This window comes from Zonotrichia albicollis, chromosome 3 (genome assembly GCF_047830755.1).
Source record: "Zonotrichia albicollis isolate bZonAlb1 chromosome 3, bZonAlb1.hap1, whole genome shotgun sequence".
NCBI lineage: Eukaryota > Metazoa > Chordata > Aves > Passeriformes > Passerellidae > Zonotrichia > Zonotrichia albicollis.
The window spans coordinates 35,197,015-35,220,221 of record NC_133821.1 but is presented as its reverse complement, the minus strand read 5'-3'; the positions used below and the strand labels follow the sequence as shown (position 1 = coordinate 35,220,221).

At 37.7% G+C, this 23,207-nt stretch overlaps 1 protein-coding gene across 9 annotated transcripts in view; it reads right to left on the bottom strand.

Annotated features, from left to right (window-relative positions):
* EML4 (EMAP like 4) overlaps nt 1–23,207 on the bottom strand; it is a 147,656-nt gene that overhangs the window by 51,876 nt on the left and 72,573 nt on the right. For 7 of the 9 annotated variants that reach the window (XM_014264391.3, XM_074537160.1, XM_074537159.1 and 4 more), the window contains exons 2-4: nt 16,690–16,872; nt 6,016–6,145; nt 889–1,062 (exon numbers count right to left, since the gene is read on the bottom strand). In XM_014264391.3, the coding sequence (XP_014119866.1) occupies nt 889–1,062; nt 6,016–6,145; nt 16,690–16,872 (487 nt within the window). The remainder of the gene's footprint in view (nt 1–888; nt 1,063–6,015; nt 6,146–16,689; nt 16,873–23,207) is intronic. The other 2 variants (XM_074537162.1, XM_074537161.1) reach the window with 1 other exon arrangement.

Sequence of the window (23,207 nt, the reverse complement as noted above, 5' to 3'; positions counted from 1 at the left end):
CAGAGAGTAAAAAAAATAAAAATGCACACCTTCCAAAACAGTAAGGTGACAACGAATAAAAAAAAACCAACCAAAACAAAAATAAACTATGCCAGGTGATCTGCATAGTTTTGAAACTCAGAAGCTATGATCCAAAACTTAAAGGCCATTTTTTGGACTTCAAAATGCAATCTAGAATCTCTAAAATCTACCTTTTTTTTCCCCTGTGCCCAATTCCCACAAAAGATTAGTGGGAACTGAAGAGGCTATCCTAAATAAATTTCAGCATTTACTCAAATCAAGTAGTTCTGTGATCTGGGTATAAAACCAGAACTTCACTCATGTAAAGAATGAAAGTAAAGCCATCCTGCAACCTAGCAGGAATTAAAAAGGGAAGGGCCATGCATTAAAAAAATACACCAACAAAAACAGAACTGCAGTCACTTTATGGAGTAATTTGAGAGTAAAAATTTCTGAACCAAGAGTTGCAATGATACTAGTATTTAAAAAATACTGATATGAGACATAAGAATGGCCGTGTGGAAAATACACTCCATAATTCAGCTATGTCAGACAAAATATATGAAGTGTATTTGAGAATAATCAAGTCAGAGTGATCATTATATACTTTACAATCATGGCTGATTAGAGGTATTCTACTGTTAAAATTAGGATTTTAATCTGAGAATAAAAAATCTCTGTAATCTCAAAAATAGATTCAAAGAAAAACATGCATTTTTACGTATTTGTTCTGCTGCAATGCATATTGAATGCATCTCCTCTAGCAGAAAAAAGGATCAAACCTCAGCTTGATCATGAGATTAGAACTATTTCACATGACTTGTTGTCAAATATGAACTCGGTATCATTACAGTAATTTCTAGTTCTGTACTGTGGTACTGTGAAAACCTTTTAGCTGGAGCAGAACTCTTGCTTTCTGGAGTTTGCCTGTGTGTTTGGAGAGTCTGTGAGGAGGGCTGGGGAGAAGGTGATGCTTGAGTTTGTGCACTTTGATCATTAGAATGAGAGTCCTCTTTTTTTTCTTTTTGTCCTGGAGGTTTTTCCTTCTTTTTTTCTGTACCACTGTAAAAGAAAATGTAACATAGGGAGGGAAAAAAGAGAACAAGCAAATAAATTAGCAAGGTGGGAGAAAATGTCCTCTGTGAAAAGACGGGAGAGGCATTTAACAACTTCCTATAAACAACCGCCAAAAGAACACCATGATTATTTACTCTATCTTTTCATGTTAGCATTTTGCTGAAATAAGGTTTATCCACTAGTTCCAACAATAAAAAACAGTCAGGGAGACATGGAAGATAACTTACATATTTCTGCTGTACTATGTTAGCTATGATTTTAAAATTATTACAAGTTTGATTTGAGTGTGTCCTTCATTCACAGGTTCCCCATCAGCATTCAAAGCTGACACAAACTGATGCCCCACAAATCTGCTGTCCCTCAGGACAAAACCATCCTCTGCTTCAGAGCTCGCTGACCACATTGTTGTGCTGCCAGCCAGGGTTCAGTGCAAGTCAAGGCAGGACTGTCACTTGTGCTGTCTCTCCTCAGTGTAAGCCCACCATGAAAGTGTATTTGTGGGCATCCATGCTGTTATCTTAGAGCTGCCACCAAAGCCCTGGAATGCTGCTGCTGGTCCCTGGGCTCTCCTTGGCTGCACCGGAGTTCAAAGGAAACCATCCCTGAAAACTCCTGGCTGATTTGATCTGCAGTTGACTAATATCAGATTGTCTTGCCACTTCTTTAATGCCTTCAGCCACAACAGCCAAGAACACATCTTTATTTACATAGTGCTGTAGTTATTAGTTTAATACTTGAAACAGATTTAAATACATATCATTACCAAACTTAAATCTATTAAGACCCAAACCAAATGTTTGCTAGGTAAACAGAAAGATTAATTAAAAGGCTCTTCTATGAAGTCACATACTTTTTAATATACTGAATCACACAAACAATATCAAGACCTGGAAGAGAAGAGTACTCTCAAGTGCATGGCCTATTTTTTTTAAGGTAAAAAAATTATATCTTATAACATAGATTTTTCAGTGAATAAATAAAGCAAGATAGAAATAACAGCTAAAAAGGTAATAGAAAGATTTTTATCTTAGGGTCAAAGTAACCTGCAAAGTAAAAAAGAAAGAGTATCTTTCTGAACATGAGAATCCAATTTTTTTTTCCCCTCATAACAATTTCCCCCCCACCTTGAATTCTTGCATTACCATAATTATTTGTATTTCTATTTACCCTTTCCCAAAACACAAAGAAAACAGTAAAGCGTCATTCAAAATCAAAAAAAATATAGGCACCCAATTGTAACATATCTTTCTTAGGAACTTTTTTTTTTGCTTCTTTTGTTACTTCAGTTAAATTGTATCATCTACCACTGAGACAAAGCCCCCAAGGCTTATAGGAGTTCAACTTTTCCAACTGCTTTCAGAGAAGAGATGCATTGAAAAACAGGTCAAAACATGAATATGAAACCCAGACAAATCTGTAAGGATCACTCAGGATTTCTACTGTAAAACATACTATCTAGTTCAAAATGTCAATATAATCCATCACAGTGACATTTTCTTTGAAAAAAAAAAAACAGATGAAAACAAAACAAAGAGCTTTCACATTCCTTGAGGGCGTATATGTGATCACAGAGAGCAAAGCTTGGAGAACTGTGGGGTTTTCATTAATAATTTATAGCCAAAGGTCCTTAATTAACTGGTAGCACAGAAATTTATTATTATTTTTTAATCGGAATACTTAGCTCGTATTGCTGGACGCAAAGCATACTACACTCAATCTTTCTGCATTCTGTTGCTAGAAATTCAGTATAGTGAATAAATTCTCGGATTCTCTTTTCACTGAAGCAAACAGAAGTCCTCTCTATTCCTACTATGATAGGTACACATCACTTTTTGTAATGTCCTATTGAACAGTGACACCTCAGCAACTCTGCAATTCACCTCTGCACTCCCCCAGCAGGCTCAGGTGAATGCCACCTGCTGACAGCAGCATATAACCTGTCAGCTCAGTCTCATATTTTCTGTGTTCCTACCCAAACTCATCGGATCTGTCTCCCAGAAACCACAGATTTGGCATGGGAATATCGTCACTGAGCTTGTCACTGTGTATTATCCATTTCTTTGCCATGAGGTTCACTCCTTTTCTGTTGGGCCATGAGAATCACTGGACCACTCTGGTTTCACTCTAGATTGTAGCACAAGGTACATTTGGAATTCAACAAAGTGCTTTCATTTACCACCAGGTTGCAAGAAGGCTTCTTTTGTGACTGGCATTTTCATTTGGAAGGAAATAATGCAGAAATGTGGCAGTCTGAGTACTGAATATCTTTGCTTTGAATTTATTTGGTTTGCTCACTTCTGCTAAAATCTTCAGCTTAATTGTATTATGACTGGCTAGTACAGAGTGGCTCTCCCACTAATACTTCTTCTAGTAGGTCTTGTGTAACTGCTGAAATCAAATCAAAACCAGTGTCTTTTCCTGTGGGTTTCTAAAGACTAGTTGTTCTGGGAAGTAGTCATTTAATGCATCCAAAAATTCTTTCCAAAACCAAATTTGATGAGGCATTTCTTCAGTCTACAAGTGAGTAGTTGACAGCTATTACTATCTGTCCTGATTTTCAGCTTCTCTAATTTCACTTAGTACAGTGTTTCATCCTCTGGACCACAACACACTGGCATGTACTGGGGACCGTGGTCACTCTGAAACATCAAGACTATTGTTATCAGATGCTGTTTAGTCTTAAGGAAAATTATCAAACAGGTCTCTGACAGTCACTGGTTGGTTTTTGTTTCCAGTCCAAACTACAGGGTTGAAATTTTCTCAACACATTCATGACTCCATCTCTGTTAATGGGTCATCATGTACCTGCTGTTCAGGGAACATTCCTGGGCTCTGAGTTTTGTGATTGCAGGTATTTTTAGCATGCCATTGCTGAAATGAGACATCCTAATGCTGTGGAGCTACTGAGGCAGGTGATTATATCCATGGTCTCAATGTTCAGGTTCATAGGACAAGATTAAACAGTCCAGGAAATGAAACTGCTCATTCATAGAAGAAATTCACACACTGAACTTCAACACCAGTTACAGTTTGGACACAAGTAGGCCTTTGGGTATTTAGGCCAGATGTATGGCTGCATACACTTAGAACATGAGAAGTCCTAGGCAGGCTACGGGGTCTACATAGAACCTAAAGGTTAATTCTCTATCAACAGATGTCCTTGTCCACCTGCTGCACCAGTTCAAGCTTCAGCCTGAAGAAAGGCCTGGTTAAGGTGGGGTGAAACATTCCAGTCTCCTTTGGCCTCCTTCCTTTTCAACACAACAAATGTTAGAAATAAACGTGGTTACTCTGCCTTTGCAAGCAGATGGGACTACTATTGACATTTACTTGCCTTTCCTTTCCCCTTTCTTGAGCTGGTAATTTTACAAAAGGGCAAATTTGTTTCTTGCAAATAGCAAACAAATTTAAGTAAAAAAGACATGACAAAGGAACTCCTGTAAACAGGAACTTCCTAAACCTTTCTAAAACATGTCTTGATGAAGGGAGTCGTGTGTCTTCAGCTGCACTGGAACCACCAACACCTCCCCTGGATAGTTAATCAGGGGCCCAGGGAGAGCTGCCCTCTGCAAATGAAGGTTTTCTCCTTTGGCCCATCCAGGTCTCCTTTTAAAGAACTTAACTCAGATGAAAGGGATGCCGGCCACTCCACTCTGCTCCTCTTATGCAGTCAAGGGTTGAGCAGCCAATGAATCAAGCAGGTGATTCAGCACAAATGAGAGCTGAACACCACGGGAACCGGACTGGCTCTCATCAAAGTGCCAAGAGCCACAGGGCTAAGACTAATGGAAAAGTGTTAACTAAGAAATACCTTCCTGCAGGAATGTCTCTTGTCCCTGTGCCTGTTGCACCAGCAGATAGAGACATACACTGATCCTTGTCTGATTTATTGTTGAAAAGTAAATGTAAGAATTTGATATAAATAAAGTTATGCAATGCTACACAGTAGAGAAGAGCAAAGAGCAGGGCATTACCCTCACTTTCCAAATTCCAAAGGGCACTAGAGCTTCTTCTGGTTTGTTTTCATACAGTTTATATTTGCTTGCAGCATTTTTATTCTCTGAAGTATATAATTTCCCTGTCTTGCTGCACAGCACAATATTTACATCCACACTAGAAGATAAACCAGCTACTGGTACTCTACAGAGGCCAAGAATTTGTTCACATAACTTACCACAGTTACACATTAGAGTATTCTCTGCCCCGTGGCTATATCTGGCAGCTTGTTCTTCACAACAAACAAGAATAGGTACAAAACCTACTGCTGAAGAAGCCATGCAATCACTGGCTAACACACTCACAGAAAAAAGCAGCTAAGAAAACATTTCATTTACTGTGTGAAGCTGAAAGTATTACACGGAGGAAAACCACTACTGTTTAGTTCCTAGCTCGTTTAACTTAAATTACTCAAGCAATGTAATTTCTTCACATTTGACATCTGATACAGATATTTTTCATAAGGACTAAGTAGCTGTATTTTGGGTTAGATTTTCTACCCAAAAATGTAAACCCTTATCTTACACAATTTACTATTGTCTCATAGTTATTTCGCTATTGCCTACTATTTACACTCCAGACAATGAAGTCAGTTTTGCCCTTTAATTTCCTTGAGGGAAGACAAAAAAACAACAAAAAAAGCACATATGAATACCAGAAGGAAAAATTTTCCATTTGTACTGGAAATACATTTTCCTATTCCCTTAGTGAGAATTCATTTTGGACACTACACACCACAGAAATACTCTCCATTTCTGAATTCTTTTTAGAACTCTTCTGTACACAGCCCAACAACATGTTAAACCGCCAAAGTTTATTTGTGCCTTACTGGACTTCAGGCAGCTCTGCTGAGCGTTGTGCAGGTACAAAAATCAAACTCTGTTTGACCTGTTTGGTTTTTTTAATATATAAAAGTCTGAATTTTAATAACAATTTAGATACCTTTTAGCAGCAGATGAAAGTGTTTCTTTTCTGGCAACAGAAACAGATGAACTGTGGCTTGTTTTCCTGTTTCCTGTACTCCCGTTGGTTATACATGACATCGAGAGAGCTTCTCGGAGGCTTGGCTGACCTAGAAAAAAAGCAATATTAAAGAATGTAAGGTTTTACAGCTACATCCAAAGGTGCACATGATAATCAAAAAGCTCTCACTTGTGGACCTGGTATCCCACAGCAGCAGCCTGAGCATTGAGGACAAACATCTGGTGACATATATCCACGAAACCTTAACCTAAGCAGCTGCAACCGGGAAACCTGGGACACTAAGGCAGGCAAGAATATGCTGTGAGAGAGGTCAGTTCCTCTACTGCTATGATGTCATGAAAGAATTATTAAGTTATTTAAGGGTTCTGATTCTAAAGATAAAAAAAAAATATTAAGATTTGCAGTTTCATTTCAGCTGCCCCTTCCATCTTAAAACACCTTTCAGTATATGCCCTATGGTATAGCTATTAAGTTTCTGATACTGCTCACTCTGCAGAACATCTGCCACATCCAGTGAGCATTACAGACTCTCTCCAGGGACAAATCAAGAGTGTATATGAGAAGAACGCTGTTGTCTGTCAGATGCCCACTTCACTCATTGCAGAAGTTTAAAACTATGCAGTGAATGTGGGAGGGGATTGCAAGGAAGACAAGGGGGATCAAAGGCTCTTCTATTTTCAGAGCTGAACACTAAGCCTGGCAATTAGCTCCCAGACCTGACTCTTCCACAGAATGCCAGTGAAATACAAGGCATTTTACTCAAACCTGCTGTTTCATCCTTACCCACTAACTATGTCTCTCTTTTTGTGCGCCTGTTTTATTTCCAAGGTATTACTTGGAGCAGAATTTTGCCCTTCCTCCTTTAAAGTGCTAGACTTGTACTTTTCCCTTCTGAAGGGAGAAAGATTCCCAGGGTAATCTCACATTAAGCATCCAAAAATCAGTGGTCACTTTTGAGCCCCTCTTGTGTCACATGCCTATTTCACAGACAGCAAATTTCTATTGCATCTCATAAGGTTGTCACTCTGACTTCAGCAACAAACACGGAGGACACGACTGACAGAAAAATAACAGGTCGGTGTTCATGGCAGGCTCACAATAGTGTGAGACAGATAAGGCATGAGGCCACACACTGAAGATAAAAGCGAGGAGTAAAACAGCAGCTGGGGAGAATGGACAGTTCTGTGCAGAGAGGACAAACTCACACAGATGCCTCATTTGAACACTACCAGCCATGTGTCACAGCACAGCTCCTTCAAGCAGGTTGAGAGGCAAATTGATTCTTATTTTAAGCTACCACATCATATACAAGAGATACCCATCAAGGGAATATTAGATTTCAGAACTATTTGGATGAATGCAGAAATGGGCTGGCCTACACAAACGAAGCAGCGCTTCAAATGCACCAAGCAGCATGTGATCACATCTGAAATTCAGATCAGGAAAGCCAAAAGGAGTATGTAGAATATCTCAGGCAGAAATGAGAATAAAAGAAGGTTGAAGAAAGTAAAGACACACTTAAAATCCAAAAACAGATCAAAGATCATTGTTCTTCCTAAATTCTGTATAAGTCAATTTGGTATGATTCTTTCCAAGTGTTACTTTTTACAGACTGTTTTATTTGCAAGATAAACATTTGGAATACAAAATTTGTTTTAGAATTTGCTTTAATATACTGCATAAAGCCTCTGAACTCAAGATTTTTTTACCCCATGCAATTCAGACTCAAGAACAAAAGCGCATGAGCTTAGAAAGCACATTTACTGTAGAAACCTATAAATTAGCTTCTTTTATTTTCAGTGACAAAGTAAGTCATCTTCTTTGTGGAGATGCGTAATATAAAGGCCTGTGATTCACACTTGAACTTTATATGACCTTAACGTCTCTGTCTGCCCATTGTAATAGATTATTGTCTCTCCAACCAGCTCTAGCATGGCTTTTCAGAAACGTGAATCAGGAGAATCAGCAGTAATTCCCAGCATGGTGGGTAAGGCACTCAGTGGGATGTGCAAAGCACAACAGAGCTACAACAGAGAGCATACAGGAACTTGCGAAGATGGGGAACACACTCTCAGAGTGCAAGGAGCAGGCTATTTTTTTTAACTGGCTACATCTAGAATAATTCCCCCTACTAGGTATGGAAAGCATTAGTTCCTGCTTATGTCCAGGGACAAAACTGATTACAAATAAAACTCGACATCAGTATGCACTCATGACAGGAATATGCCCTGCTCCATGCAATGATGAACACAACAGCAATAAAAAAAGGGATCCAGACTGCAGCTTTGGGATTGTTTTCCAGTAAGGTGGATATTGATGGTAGATCGGCAAAGTAATCCTAAATGTCAACACGTGACACGCAAAATCACATTTGAGATTAAGATTTTTGAATTGAAGTAAAAACCATTTTTGCAAAATGACTAACAATTAAACATAACCCAGATTAAAATCTGCAGTGACAGATTTTTTTTCAAGTGTCAGAAATATATCAGGCTTTCTTACACTCCAGAACAAAAATCTTGGTCAGTGTGCCACACTCAATGTGCAATAAAATGTAAAAAAGCAAAAAAGTAGCAAAAATCCCCTCAACAAACAAAAATCCCCAAACCCCATTTTCAACACCCCTAAGAAACAAAACCCCTTCCAAATTCTCTATATACTGCATGTTAATTAGATAATCAAAAACTTTAGAGTGCCTACTTTTAAAGGGAAGAAAAAAAAAATCAATTAATCATCAGCATTTATAAGTAAAGAAAATGCATTTATATTTTAAGTCATGAAAAGGAAAAGTGAATTTTAAGTCCTGTGCACATTCCAGGCAGTGAAACCTGGCTACTGACAGAGACACACAAGGGGGATCTTCCCAGCTGGGTCAGAAGTCCAAGGAAGCTGACCCACCAGTCCAAACCACACATCTCTTTTAATGACTTTTAACCAGGGCGTCTCTGCAGTCCAAAGATGTCAAAAATTAACAACACTATAACCTTCTCCACTGCAGAGATAATCCTTCATAGAACCAAGTGCTTTTGCTTCAGAGACCTGGAAATAATGAAGTGGCCCAGGAGAACAGAAATTCCAGATCAATACACAAACAACTGAGCTCTCGCAGCACTGGGCTGCACACCTCTGCCAATACCATGCCATTCACCACCTGCTAGCATAGGCAGCCTGAAATATTTCACACTGAATAGCACTTAGCTTTATCTGCTAGTTTGGAACAAAAGCCAGATGTAAACGGAAAGCAGAATGAAAGGCAGTGTATGGTGACCAGGATTAAAGTCAAATTGTCAGAGATCAAAGTGGTAAAAATGTCTTTTATGGGACAGATTCATCTCTGTTCTGATAATTTTCATAGAATAGTATCTGTAGAGTTCAAAAGAAACATTTTATTAACATCTGTCAAGTATACAAATGTGTGAATGAAAGATAAGTAAGATTAGAAAAAACAGACCACAATAAACCAAAAATCTATTTCCAATTCTTTATCAGCCTTGATTAGCTAACTGGGGAAAAAATGAAGCCAGGCTGAGCGTGGTAAGTTTGAAAATGTGTGTCCTGTGATAACATGACAGCTTTTTCCTCCAAACATACTTACAAGGCGCTGAAACTGAGAATCAATTAGTAATTCACTTTTCTTCCCAAATCCAAAACTCAGAATATGTTACATTAAAACGTAGGTGATTCTGTTATCAAATATATTTGCTGAAACAATTTTCTCACTATCTTTGTATTTGCTAATATTCTAACAGGGAAACCGCCTTTGTTACAAGAAAAAACCAAACACTTGTTTGTCTTCTCCAGGTAATTCCAATTTAAAATAAGTAGCTGCAGCTACATTTAAGTTACTTCTCTGGGTACTTAATTCAAGTGGATTTAAAAGAAAAAGTTCAAGAAATGACACCTTACTAAAAAAAAATTTTTTTTGATGTTTTGAAGGAAGACTTTTCTTTTTTTTCTCCATTAAGGCATACACTATCAAATCCTTCAACAATCTTAAACTATTTGACTTTCAGCAAAATGTGACAAAGGCTTTTAGATTATAAATATATTTCATGCCATGGGGTTTTCTACCAGGAAGGACAGAAAACCAATTTAGTACTCTTACTAAACAAGTGTCCAGTGTGTGTAAATCTCCAGAGAGCCCACAGAGTGAGCTGTGGAAAACAGATAGAAATAGTTGTAAGTATAGCAGAATGTAAGATTTTATATGCACTTTCTTCCTAATAGAACAACATCTAAATCAATAGAAATTATGACAAATCCTAGACTTGGTTCAAGGAGTTACAATTAATTGCATAAAAGCAGCTAATTCTAGTTATGGCTCTGCTTTCAAAGGATGTCAAGCCCCTCAGCCCATGGAAGATGCTGGCAAAGAAACAGCCTGGGAGCCCCAAACTCTTTTTAAATAGAGTACTGCATTCTGAAGGGGACGGAAATATTTTCTTCAGCATTCTGTTTTATTCAACTACTTCGCTTACATACTAAGAGTCAAATTTTGATTAAAACTTTTTAGGTTGAAAAAGTGTCCTCCTCTCACATGAAAAGAAGTCAGAGTGAGACATTAGGTCTCAAATAATGAACAGAACAAGTCAGGATAAATAGCTCCATTCTCTGACTGTGGGTTTGCTTCTTTTTGCTTAATAATCAAATTTTAAGATAGTTAAGTTTCAAGAAACTTTATTACAGTAATTACAACTAGCTAAAAACACCCCACTCTTTTAATATTTTTTTAATGGAAGCCCAATTTCACAGATTTCAACAGACAGCTATTAAACATACATTATTTGTCATCTCCTGTTAAAAGGAAAAGAACTATCCAAATAGAGGCATGTTAATAAGCAACAGTTTGAGAGTGCATAGCTAATGCATAAACAACTTGAGCTCCAAGGGCAGCTATCTCTCCTAATAGGTAGATAAACTAACTTAGATGTTAAGGGTAATTAAATACTTATTTTTAGATTTTTATAAATAGTGACTTAACCAATATATTTCCAACTTTAAATGATCCTCATAAGGATATAAAACTAATTTTTCAGGTGTTAGGGGAGGCGCCTCTCTGTTCTTTGGGCAGGCATTTTAAGACATGCTACAGGAAACTGAAAGACTCGTTTGGCCAATTGCTTATTCAAATCACACGGCCCTTTTCCTTCTCCCTTCTATCTTATTTTGCTATACTTGCCCAGAGGCACCATCTACATGCTCAACCAATTGCCAAATGGGCTAATTCTAAGCCGAGGAAATAAATTTTTAACTATGGTAATTTGAAACTATTTGATAGACTCTGGAAAACAAGTGATGAAAAAGCCCCTCAAGTATTATAAATAAGGAGTTTCCATTTGAAAAAGTTAGTGACAACACTGAACTCTTCCAACATTACAATTCTTAGTTTGAGAAGCATCATGGAGAACAGTAGAGTACTACTCAAGGAAATCTGCTCACACTGTTCTAAAAGACATACACAGATGTACAAAAAAATACCCCAAACTATAAGAAGCATACGGAAAAAAGAATAAGGATACTTATCACCACAACTGAAAATATTCCTCTACAATGAACAAGATTATTAGGTTACAGAACTCTAAAAAAAAACCTCTGAACTTCATTCTTCACTTCTCCATCCTAACCTTGGTTTAGCTGATTAGTGACCCTTAGTTCATTAATTCCCTCTAGATCCAAATTTTTTAAATAAAGAAAAATACATGAAGAACATCAGGAAGGTAAGTGTAACAAAAGAAAATAAAATATTCAATAAGTCAGAGCAGAAGATAGGAAAAAATTGTAAGAAATGCAGAAAGAACAGATGGCACTAAAACCAATCCCTGGGAAATGCATTAAGACCTCAAGAGTATCATTATTTGTTATGTGAGCATGCAGCCTGCAGACTTCAATAGGACTATCCCCATGAGTAAAATGACCCACATACAAGCTTGCCAGGCTAGTTTTAATATTGTGGATAAGAACTTATATCCTACCACTACCATAAAGCATTTTCCTATGTATACTTCTGTTTAATGCTTCTTTAACATTTACTGATTAGACAACATAAACATGTAATGAGTTATTAGAACAACTCTGCTTATTGAATAGTGTAAAGACTAAAAAAACCTCAAATCTGTCCTAGCTTTCATTAATGAAGCTTGCTCAACACCTGAAAAGCCATTTTTTGTTAACATAAAACCAAATTACTTAATGCAAATGAAATGAAGCCATTATTGAGATAAGCTGAAAATTACATCTGAAGTACTCTGCTTACAGGAGTGCAATGAGATACATATACTATTTCATACAAGAGAAGGGAACAGGAAAAGAAGGAAAACTCAATGGGGTCCTCTTATAAAAGCCCACTGCACAAAGGAAAGAAAAAAATAAGTAAAAAAACCCCTACCAACTGCATTTCCAGTATACACCTGATTTTCCAGGTCCCCAACACCACTGCTTTAAGTAAAATAAAATGCTTCTCAGTTTGCCACTCTTCACTGTCATGGGAAACCCTCTCTGCAAACTGCCATTCAGTATTCCAATTTCAGTTTGTGAGCCGAATTTGCATATGAGTTATTTAATATCAATTCCTGCCCAAGCAATAGGAAATATTCCTCCAAAGGTTTAACCTTTGTCAAGTCTCCTCATCACTTCTGAGTCCAGAAAAAGGACATGAACTCTTTGTTTCTCTACAGGCAGACATCAGATGTACTTTTTCAGGCTCATATTCCAGTGAAATGATTAGTCTGAGATATTTCACTAGTGCCACAGTGTGCCACAAACTTGTCTGCACACCCAGAGCCTGAGGGATGAATTCTCCTGTTACACACATTTTGACACCCTGGAAGATTTTAATACGTTTACCAGGCACCAGCTGGGAGCCAATCTATCTTGCTGGCAGCCACAAGTACCAGACTGCTTTCTGCTTTCCTTTTCTTCAGTGTCCAGGTAATCTTTGTTTTTGGAACTTTTTGTGAATGCTAACAGCATCAATCATGCATCAACAGCAGAGGCATGTGGCAACAGAGTGCAGAGCTGCCAAATGCAAATAATTTCCCACCAAAGAAATTCTTCTTACCAAGCCATCTATTTAAAAAGAAAAGAAAGAGAGAAAGAAAAGAAATGAAACCCATAAACTCACCCCCAGACTATGATCCTAAGAAGCCCCATAGCTGCTGGGGACAGGATCCCTTACCGAGCCTTTACTCATTTCTAACCCTCAAAACTGTCTTTGGACCTGGTAATTTCTCCTTTGTGTAGTTATTCTTAGCTCCATGCAGAGATGGAGAAGCACTATCACAATCTTTTTATATTGAAAAGATTTGCTCAATTTAGAATAACTTTGCATTGGGAAGTCAGGTGCAAACACTCCCAGCCTGCTTTTCACTGTGAAATACAGACAAGTGCTAATCCTGCTGCAATCCCTACCAGAAGTATTTTCCTTACACAGTCTCTCCACTGCATGCTTTACTAGGAGACACTAAGGTGCCTAAAAATTTTGCCCTTTATCTTATCTTCTACAGTACACAAATCCCTGCATGAAGAGCCTTTTATTTCTGAGACAGAGCTTTACACACAAGATCCTAGGTAGCAGCCTTCTGACTGAGAGCCCATGAGTTAGAAATAAAAATCTATTAAAAAATCACACGAATTTTTTCACTGGACTAAGCTCAAAATATGCATGTGACAAAAATGTAGGGGAAAAAAGAAAACCAAAGATTTAAAGGATAATGCAAAAAACTTTATCTTCAGCTACTGTTTCAATCTGTCACTCTAAAATAAAGGAAATTAGGAACAGAATTACATCACCAGATGTGCCATGCAGACAAATTAGACAAAGGATGAAGAGACCACTTTTTTCACCAAGTCGAGCCATCAACTTCAGAATAAGAAAAATCAGTGAAAAATGATCAGGATGGATTTGTCCCTTTCAGTGTGATTCACTGTCTGCTCACAACACTTATTTTTAGCCTATGAAAAATGTATTTTCAAAGACATTGCCGAGGTGGCACAAAGTAAAAAAACTGAGAAGTTTTAAAAAACTCATTTCAGCAATAAGTAGAAGAGTCGCCCTTCAAACTAGGTTAGTAATCACCTTGTATTGAAACTCCTTTGTTTGATGGAAGGACTCAGGATGGTGTTTTCTGGTACTATTATTCCTGTTGAGTTCAGTTTGTTTTAAAAATATTTACCTCACTGTGTTGCCATACTTCAGATTAAACACATCTCTCCCCATGTATTCAGAAGGACATACAGACATCTATTCTCCTTTCTCACTATTTATGTCAGTATGTATTTAAGGGTTGCTGCAGAAAAAAATATTTCTGTGATTGAAAGCCTCAGCATTTATTTTAAAAGACAATTTACCTATAATATTTTACATGAAAGTGCAATTATTTTAATGCAGAAATCCAGATTCTTGACAGGATCACAAACCCCAAGATGAGTTTTGGAGGAATACAGTTAGCTTTGCAGCAATCATGACTTGACTAGTAAGAGTCTGTTATATGCATGCATAAAACTTTAAAGAAAACCTAACAACAACTTCTTTGAGTGTTATTTTTTAATGGCAATTCAGATCATCTTCTAATCCTACTTATTCAAAGAAATTACACATTTATCTCTGTTAAAACATTTCAAGAGTTTTTTGGCCATTGAAAAAATTTGAAATACAGACATCAAAAGTAGAACCTAGGGTGTTGCAAAAAGCGATGCATGAACTTGTTTTAATCCCACGTTTATGCTTCAAGTCTAATTTTAGTCTCTTAAAATTCCAGTCTCTGTATGTAAGCATATTCTTCTGTGAATTCTATATACAGCTGATTTCAAGATTAACAGTGAAGTTAATGTGTTGTCTGGTGATATTGTGTAATTGAACACAATGGGGACACATCCATCACCAATTAAATACAGTGACAATTAGTCATAATTAATTTAAGTCCAGTGAATTAGATCATACATGGACGTATCTGTCCCTGTTCCCATCTCTTTCTTCACAGTTCCATGCTGCTGCCATTCATTTGTAGAGATATAATATGACCAAACTGAAGACATTCCACCCTTCCTCTGCTCTGCCTCCCCCAAAGAATTAGTTTATTTCTCACCAAACAAATAGACCTAGAGAATTGAGTATGGTCCCAAGACCTGCAGAAAGGAGATGGCCCCAAGGCATTTTGCAGAACACAGGAAGACTGCCCTGTCTGTACACAAAGTTTGCTGGGTGTTAGACAGCTCCAGGCCAAAGGTTTTTAGCCATGTTTGTGCACATCCCAGCTCCTCTGCATTTAAACAGGAAGAATAAAGCACGATGGTGCACACAGTTATACACTTGGACATTTTCTCTTTCTCATAATGGACAACAGACAGCAGAGTGATTAAGTAAAAATATCTACTGAAGCTATATTTAAAAAGAGTTGTAAAAAGAAGCTTCAATCTTGATGAGACCAGACATGTACACTGGGTAGATAAAAGCTGCATTTATAAGCAGAGATGACAACAGTCCACCATTCAGCAGGCAAGAGAGAATGGCAGGATTCAGAGCCCAAGCCAATTAAGCATCATGACTTCCTTCCATCTGGCAGAGAGACTGCAAAAACACTTAATTAAGGAATTTGATCCTTCTGTCACATCTCAAATAATTCAAACTTTCAGCATTTTCAGCCTATATGAAGTGGTCACCCAAACAAGCACAGGCCACATCACATCATTTCAGTGTTATACTGGCACTGCCGCAATTAGTGCACTGCAAGACTCACACAGGGATTGATCCCAGAGATCTCTATGCTGCATGGTATGATGTGGTTACATGCAATTATGGTGAATTAAAACTGTGATTTATTCGAAACATGATCTAATCTTTTATATAATCTGATATATGCCAGAAACATACACAGACATAATTCTCTTCAAATACACAACTTTAAGTTGGAATAAGTTCAAAACTCAACTCAAATACTTCTCCAGAACACAAAATGAAATGTCCATGGGGGATGGGGGTGAAGCATACAAATATTAGTGCAAAAAGTATCTAGTTTCTTTACTTTTAAACAATCCTACATATATCAGTGCTACAATATAAAAGTTACTAGTAAGTAACCAAAAGAGATATTGCTGCTACATGGTCATTTCTTACATGAGATCTACTGGTGGTAAATTATCTCTGTACTGGAACAAAAAATAACTACATTCAGAAAGCCTTCTTATTTGGTGGCAATGTATTTTGGCTTTTGTTGTGGTAATCATTTAGGAGCAAGAGAAAACGTAACCTCTAATATGCCCTTTCAGGTGAGTAATTTCCAGGCAAAGTCAAAGCTGAGACTCAAAAATGTCCATAAATAAGCCCCAGAACCTCCAGTGGCAGGCTGATGTTCCACAATTGAAATTAAACCAGGAACCTTTTACAAGAAGTAAGGGAAATTTTCAGGGGTATCAAGACCATAAAAATTTTAGCAAGCAAAAGAATTTATAAGCATATTTCAGATATCTCTTGATTGTATATATTTAAGCCACTATTCTAAACCTAACCCCTCCAGCTCAAAATAGATCGGCCTTCCCAAATGAGACAGAAAAGGGAAAAACAAGTGACCAATGGAGAACATTCTGACATGATAACAGAGCCTGACTCTAGGAAGAGTTTACCAAATTTGGGCTTACCTTTGCTTGGTGTTGATTTTCTCACAGAAGCTACATGGTCTTCAGAGATAGCAAGACGCCTCAGCACATCAGCCAAGGCCGCTTTCAGCACGGTGATTTCATCCTCTTGTTGCTGCACTCTCAGCTCCAGGGCTGAGAGACGGTCCTGGACATCGGAGGTGCTGGCAGCCGAGATGCTGTCATCTGTGCATGGCAAAAGCAGAGCAGAAAGAGGCACTGAATTGCTTTGTTCTGAATTAAAAGCCACAGAAAGAGGCATGTACAGCACCAGTAGTTCTGTCCCATCCTTCTGAAATACTGAAGACATTCTACCAAGCAAGTTCAGGCAAATAAGGAACGGATATTACGGCAAACATCGAATTAGTGCTTCAAGACAGAAATCATTAATAATCATTAGCCAAGACAGAAGGCTTAAAGAGTGCGGACCTATTAAAACCACAAGAGAGAATGTGCTTCCTGTGAAAAACATCCTTACAAGTAGAAGGAAGACTGAAATTAACCTTATTTAAACAACCAACTAAATTAACCAAAAATGTATAAAATTCTGAAACATATTCTTGTGGAACTGTTGAAGAATTTTAACTATGACTCTTAATATTAAAGCAAGTTTCAAAGTTTAAAAAAAAATCCACAGCTGAACATACAAGTACTGTTAACAATGACCTAATTGCATCAAGTGGCAATCTCAATTTACGTGGTCTAGGATCAGACTTAATTTCGATTCCTTCTCTTTATTTTTTTCACATCACCACCATGGATGTGCCAAAAAACATACAACCTTGTAACACTTGGCCTCAAGTGAAGAGAAAATAAATGCACTACAAAAAGGTTCCAAAAATCTGTTTGGCCACACAGAGATAGATTAGCATTGAAGGCCTAACCCAGCCAAATCTATTCTTCAGTGGTAAAAAGGAAATTACAGCTTCTGCTTACTCTTTGCCTTTGACAGTTCTTTGCATTATTTCTGCCAAGCCAAAATAACACATAACAGATTTCTGTATTTGGCTGTTCTAATAAATCATAGGCCAATCACTTTAAAAAAAAAAAACAAACTGTAAAAGAATATGCTGCTCAGTCATAAGGTACTGAATTCCTTACCCATTCTGTTTAAGGCTTCCTAAAAACTCAGTAAGGAACTTCTAATATAGCTTAACAAAAATTCACTTATAAAGCTCACTTGAGTTCATAGTCTACAAAATAAATACAGCAAATTTAAATGTAAAGGTAAATAGCTGGTATTATTACTTTGATTCTATTAAATCTAAACTTTAGTTTTCATTAATCTTAGGAAGACATATGTAGGAGAAAAAATTTAATATAAGTCACAATCCTAATAGTTTGATTTTCCCTAAAAAAGTCTTGAGCTTTGAAATACTTGAGTAGGGGCACTTCCAAAATACATGTAAACAAAAGAAGTACTGAGCCAAATTCCTCCAATTCACTATGGAAAAGATTAAGGAGTTTAATGCCAACTTCCACTCCATTAAAACACGATACTCACTACTGAATGACCAAGAATTGAGCCAACCAAAATAAAGCACCATAATTAATACTTTCACAATACAAACAGAATTCCTACAATTAATTAGTAAAAAAACCCTAAAAACCCTTTAGTAATTAAATGTATCCAAAATTATTATTGAACTGAAAGGAACACTTCAGTTACAATAATAAAATAATAATCCAGCCCCTAAATCACAGTTTTGCATATATTTTTAGTTCACTATTTGGTTAATGCAAAAGCAGAAGTGTACACTTCATGGTTAGTATACTATATTCATTCTGGCTGATAAAAAGAACTGCAGGGGAATTAATTAATTAATAAGGTATATAGTCAAATCAAGACCCAGAGACAACAGATTAGGACTCAACAAAAAGACCTTTAATCCCATCATCCATAACTGTACCTCCCTATACACAGAAAATTGATTTGAATAACCCCACAGCCCAGCACACCCAATGCTTTCTCAGCAGGACTTTACAAACCCAGACCTGTGACACCTACCCCAGGTTGGGAAGGGCTATGTAAGATTCTTTTATTAAAGCCTTCATGTTCAAAACATAAACCCCCATCAGTTTTAAGGAGCTGGGAAAAGTTCCTACGTGCATCCACACCTATGTGGCATACAAAAAGGAACCAAGGTAAATGTACATTAATCCATGAAGAAAAGGTTTTAATTCAGGAAAGCAAATGGACTTAAAATACCATATAATTCATATTTCTACTGTCCTGCAAGTATTAGCTGCAGTGGACTAGACAGAATGAACACTCCAGAGAACAATTATTTTCAAAATATTATAAACATTTTAACTTCTCTTACACTGAGTAGCAGTCCAAACAGAAAAAAGCAGTTTGACATTTCCTTAAAAAAAAGAGGAGGGGAAAAAAAAAAGGGGGGAAACTCATCCCAGTTTAATTTTTTTTTTTTGCTTATTTTGTTGGCCAATGTCCTCAATTAATAGATATTATCCATTATAATGGATAAATTATGGATATGTTCCCAGGCTGCATAAATATACAGCAGATCACTATAAAACATTTGTAAAAGGAATAAGTAGCTATGTCAAATCATAATTTTAGAAGCCAAATACTACTCTGCTCCCTGTGTAGAGTCCAAACAAGCATAATTACCAAACCAGGAAAGGTTCCACTGCTGACCAGTCTCTCTGATGAGTACAGAAGCAAATGCTCTGCACATCCCTGGACATCTTTATTTCCCATGAACTACTAACATTGCCCAAACTGTTGCTGTTGAACCCCAGCACCCCAAAATTGGGGTGCTGCAGCCACATTAGCTGGCTGCTGCAGCTCCCAAAGGTACAGTCCTGTCACTAGCTAGAACTCTGAAGAACAAGTGCCCTGTGAGGGTGAGCTGCAATGCTCTGACCTCCTCAACACCTCCGGTGAGACAGCAGAGGAGCTGACCAATGTTCTCCTTGGGGAGCTCAAGCCTTGGCACAGCACACAGAGGCAGAAGGACCCTCAAACTCAACTTCAACCCAATCGTTTGTCAGGGGACACAATTAGGGAAATGGGACATGAGGAGAAAGCCAAGAAGATTGAGCCACCCAGCTGATTCCAAACCAGGCAAAGCAATGTGTCCTGTTGTACAACGGGAGGCTCCAAAACACCAGTGGCTGCTCTGCATTGCAGAGGGCACAGGTGACAACAGGTGACACTGAAAGAAGCTGGAGGGCAAGGATATTACTGGGAAATCAAGACTAATTTGGTTGATCAAAGAATACAGTAGCACACTTGGAAGACATTTCATTGTTCTTTATCATTCTAGAGAAGTAGCATCTGTTTCAAGTGATGACAACCATATATTACCCTGGCAACTATTAGAGACTTAAAACTAATAATTCCCAATCCAAATATCTCACCCATTACAGCAAACATTCAACTGAATTCCAACATGCCCTTCTTGGCAGTGTCTTGAAAAGTAATTCAGCAAGGATTATCTTAAAAGAAGATGCCCTATAAGTAAACAAAGCTGGAATCCATGAGATCATTCTGACAAATCTGCACAATTACACCTTTTCTTCACAGAAGTTTTCACAATATCTTTCAGATTACTCTTTCATTTAAAACATATTTTATGTTTTACTACTTCAAAAGAAGTTCAAGCAAGGAAAAAAAACCTTCCTTCAAGGACATGCCCTCCTCCTTCAGAGAGGAAACAGCTCTTATGCAAGAACAAAGTCAGTCAATGGGAGGCAAAACCCATCTCCTCCCTTCCTCTTCTCCCACTACTGAACATCTGTCCTTTCCCTTGTGCAGACATAGACACACATCTATCCAGGCCTTCCATAAGCTGCTCTTCTTTTATTAAACCAGAGAGAAATTTATTTTAAAAGGGAAACCAGTTAGGCAAATAGAGCAAGTAATTTGTAAGTGCAGTCAACTATTGATTAATTAATTTGATTCATTTTAAAAATACCTTTTTAGTTATCTGGTTATTCTTATTATAACCAAGCATCACAATTTCTGATGTGCTGGTCATGTTTTCTAAGCTGTTGAGGATTTATGCCTTCAAGGGACATGCTGGGAACAAGATCCAGTGTGGACAAAAAGCCCCATCTACAGTGCTCACTGGTAGCAGTGAGGAGACATCCACATAGATGTGAATCCAAGGTTTTTCAGTCTTAAAAGCTGGTTTAAGGTAAGAGTACTGGCACTCAATGACAATAAAAACATTCTACGTCTAACCATACAGTGCTACAACTTCAAAACAAGATGTTCTGTTATTTTTCATAGTTCATCAGTCTGATTTTTTTATTTTTAGCTATTTATCAACTCTTCCCTTGCTTTTGGAGTAAGAAGGGATATCCATGGGATGCTTGTATTTGGTACTGATGAGACTCAGGGATGACTCTAGAAATGAGGGTTCATTTCTCAGCACTGAGCAGCAGGTGACTCTGTGTGGGACTCCTCACAGCCCCAGGAACCAAACCCCTCCTAGCAGATCCACCAAGGCAGCAATTCAAACTGCCCCTCAGCCTGGGCCAGGAGCTCCAAAAGGAGTATCCAGGACACAGTCATCGTGCTTAACAAACCTTCCAAACCACATATCACTCATCACACTTCATCTAGCAGGCATGTGAGGGTACCAGCATTCGAACAGCATCACCCTTCATCATTTGCTGCCTAGGAGAATGTTGAACTGGCTACATTTGAAAAAAAAAAAAAATCTTACTACTGAACCATCTATTCTGGGCACCCTCAACAAATCCAGAGCATCCATTATCACCCCTCTGAGTCAATTCCTCCCAGCTTTGACTACATCTAAGTAAGGAATTCATTGTAGACGTAAGCAGTATTTCAGAAAAACAAATTCTACAAACTCCATCCCATGGAAATTTAAATCACAGGGTGGAAAATCCTGTGTTTTATCCAATAAAGCCACATAAACCACAGGTAATTTCAAACCCCTGGCTGTTAAGGCACCCACAGCATTTTCTGTATTTTGCTCAGAGTGGTAAGAGTCTTTTATTAGGGAAAAGGAACAGAAATTACTGGGACTGGTATAAAGATCTGGCTGACAATTTCAGGAGATAAGCGTCCCCAAGGAACCTTTTCTCATGAGGACCATGATCCACTCACATGTGAGGGAAAGTATATATTTCTATAACTTCCAATTTTTGTTCTAAAGAGCACTGAAAAATTTGACTCTGGATGAGGCTTATATTTCCAGAGAGATACCAGACAAATTTATTTTTCCTATAAATTATGAGAAAGAAAACTCTCTGCAGTTTTCTGCAGATCATCTGTCTTAAGAGTACCTTATACAAGGTGCAAAGATCAAGAATCATGTTCCATATCTGTAATTCAGAATTTTAGCAACAACAAAAAAAGCAGAATTAAGGCTCCATACTTTTGCTCACAGTATCTCCTCCAAATGCCAGTACATGCAAAATTATCTCAGTTTTGTAAAGGATGTGAGTCATGGGAAGAATCCAAGAATAGTAATTAAAGCACACAACATGAACACAGAGGATCCAAAGAACTCCCCCACAACCCAAAAGTACTGCATTATCCTAGAACCTAGAGCTTATGGCATGGAAGTGGAGTGGGAAGTTCTCCCCAGCTCTCCCCTCCTGCAAGTGCAAGACTCTGGCCTTTAACTCTCTCAATCACCTCACACATCTTTGGCTTCCTTTGCTAGTTTTTCATTCTTTTCCCTAACCTTCCAGTTTTCCTACACCAAATTAAAACCAATGCACTGCTTGATCTCACACTTCTTACTGGTGACAAAAGCATAAATTTATTTTCTTTTTAGAATAACAATGCAGACATTCTGAGATAGGTGCAGGTAAGTCACTGACTGTAGACAGCGCAGTACATTAACATTTCCAACACTAGCTAAACCTTAAATTTGTGTCCTTCAAAGACATTTCTTCAGGTTTTCAGGAAGAACACACTGTCTTGAATGAACACATGTGTCAAGAACACTCTCCACTCATTTGCTCTGGATTGATGTTGCACGAGGACCATCACATCAAGACTGTCTTCCTCGCACAGCACATGAGATTTTTTTTAATGTCTCATACACCCAGCTGATTTTATCCCCAACAAGTAATTATTAATAATAATAAAAAAATTACTCTACACTAGCCATTCCACAAAGCCTTTTGATCACAAGTCCACAGCAAGCAGTATTTTACTTGTCTGTAGATGATCCATGAGATGATTTTGCTGAAGCCCATGAATATTCTGCAGTGCAACAGCTGCTACTGGCCTTTGGTATTGTGGACTGCTTTATGGCCAGTCTGAAGCATGATCATGTCTGTGAGCCTGCATCATTACATTATAAAGAACATGATCCATGTTTTCAAGTAACTTTATTTGAAAGAGTTATTCTGACATGTAAGATGATTTACCACTTCACATCTAACAATTAGTAGCTCTACTTGCATAATCTACACAGCTTTGTGCACATAGGCTTTTGTATATTTTTATTTTTCTGACATGGAAAAGTAAAGGCAGGAAAAAGATAAAAAGATGACACAAAAACATC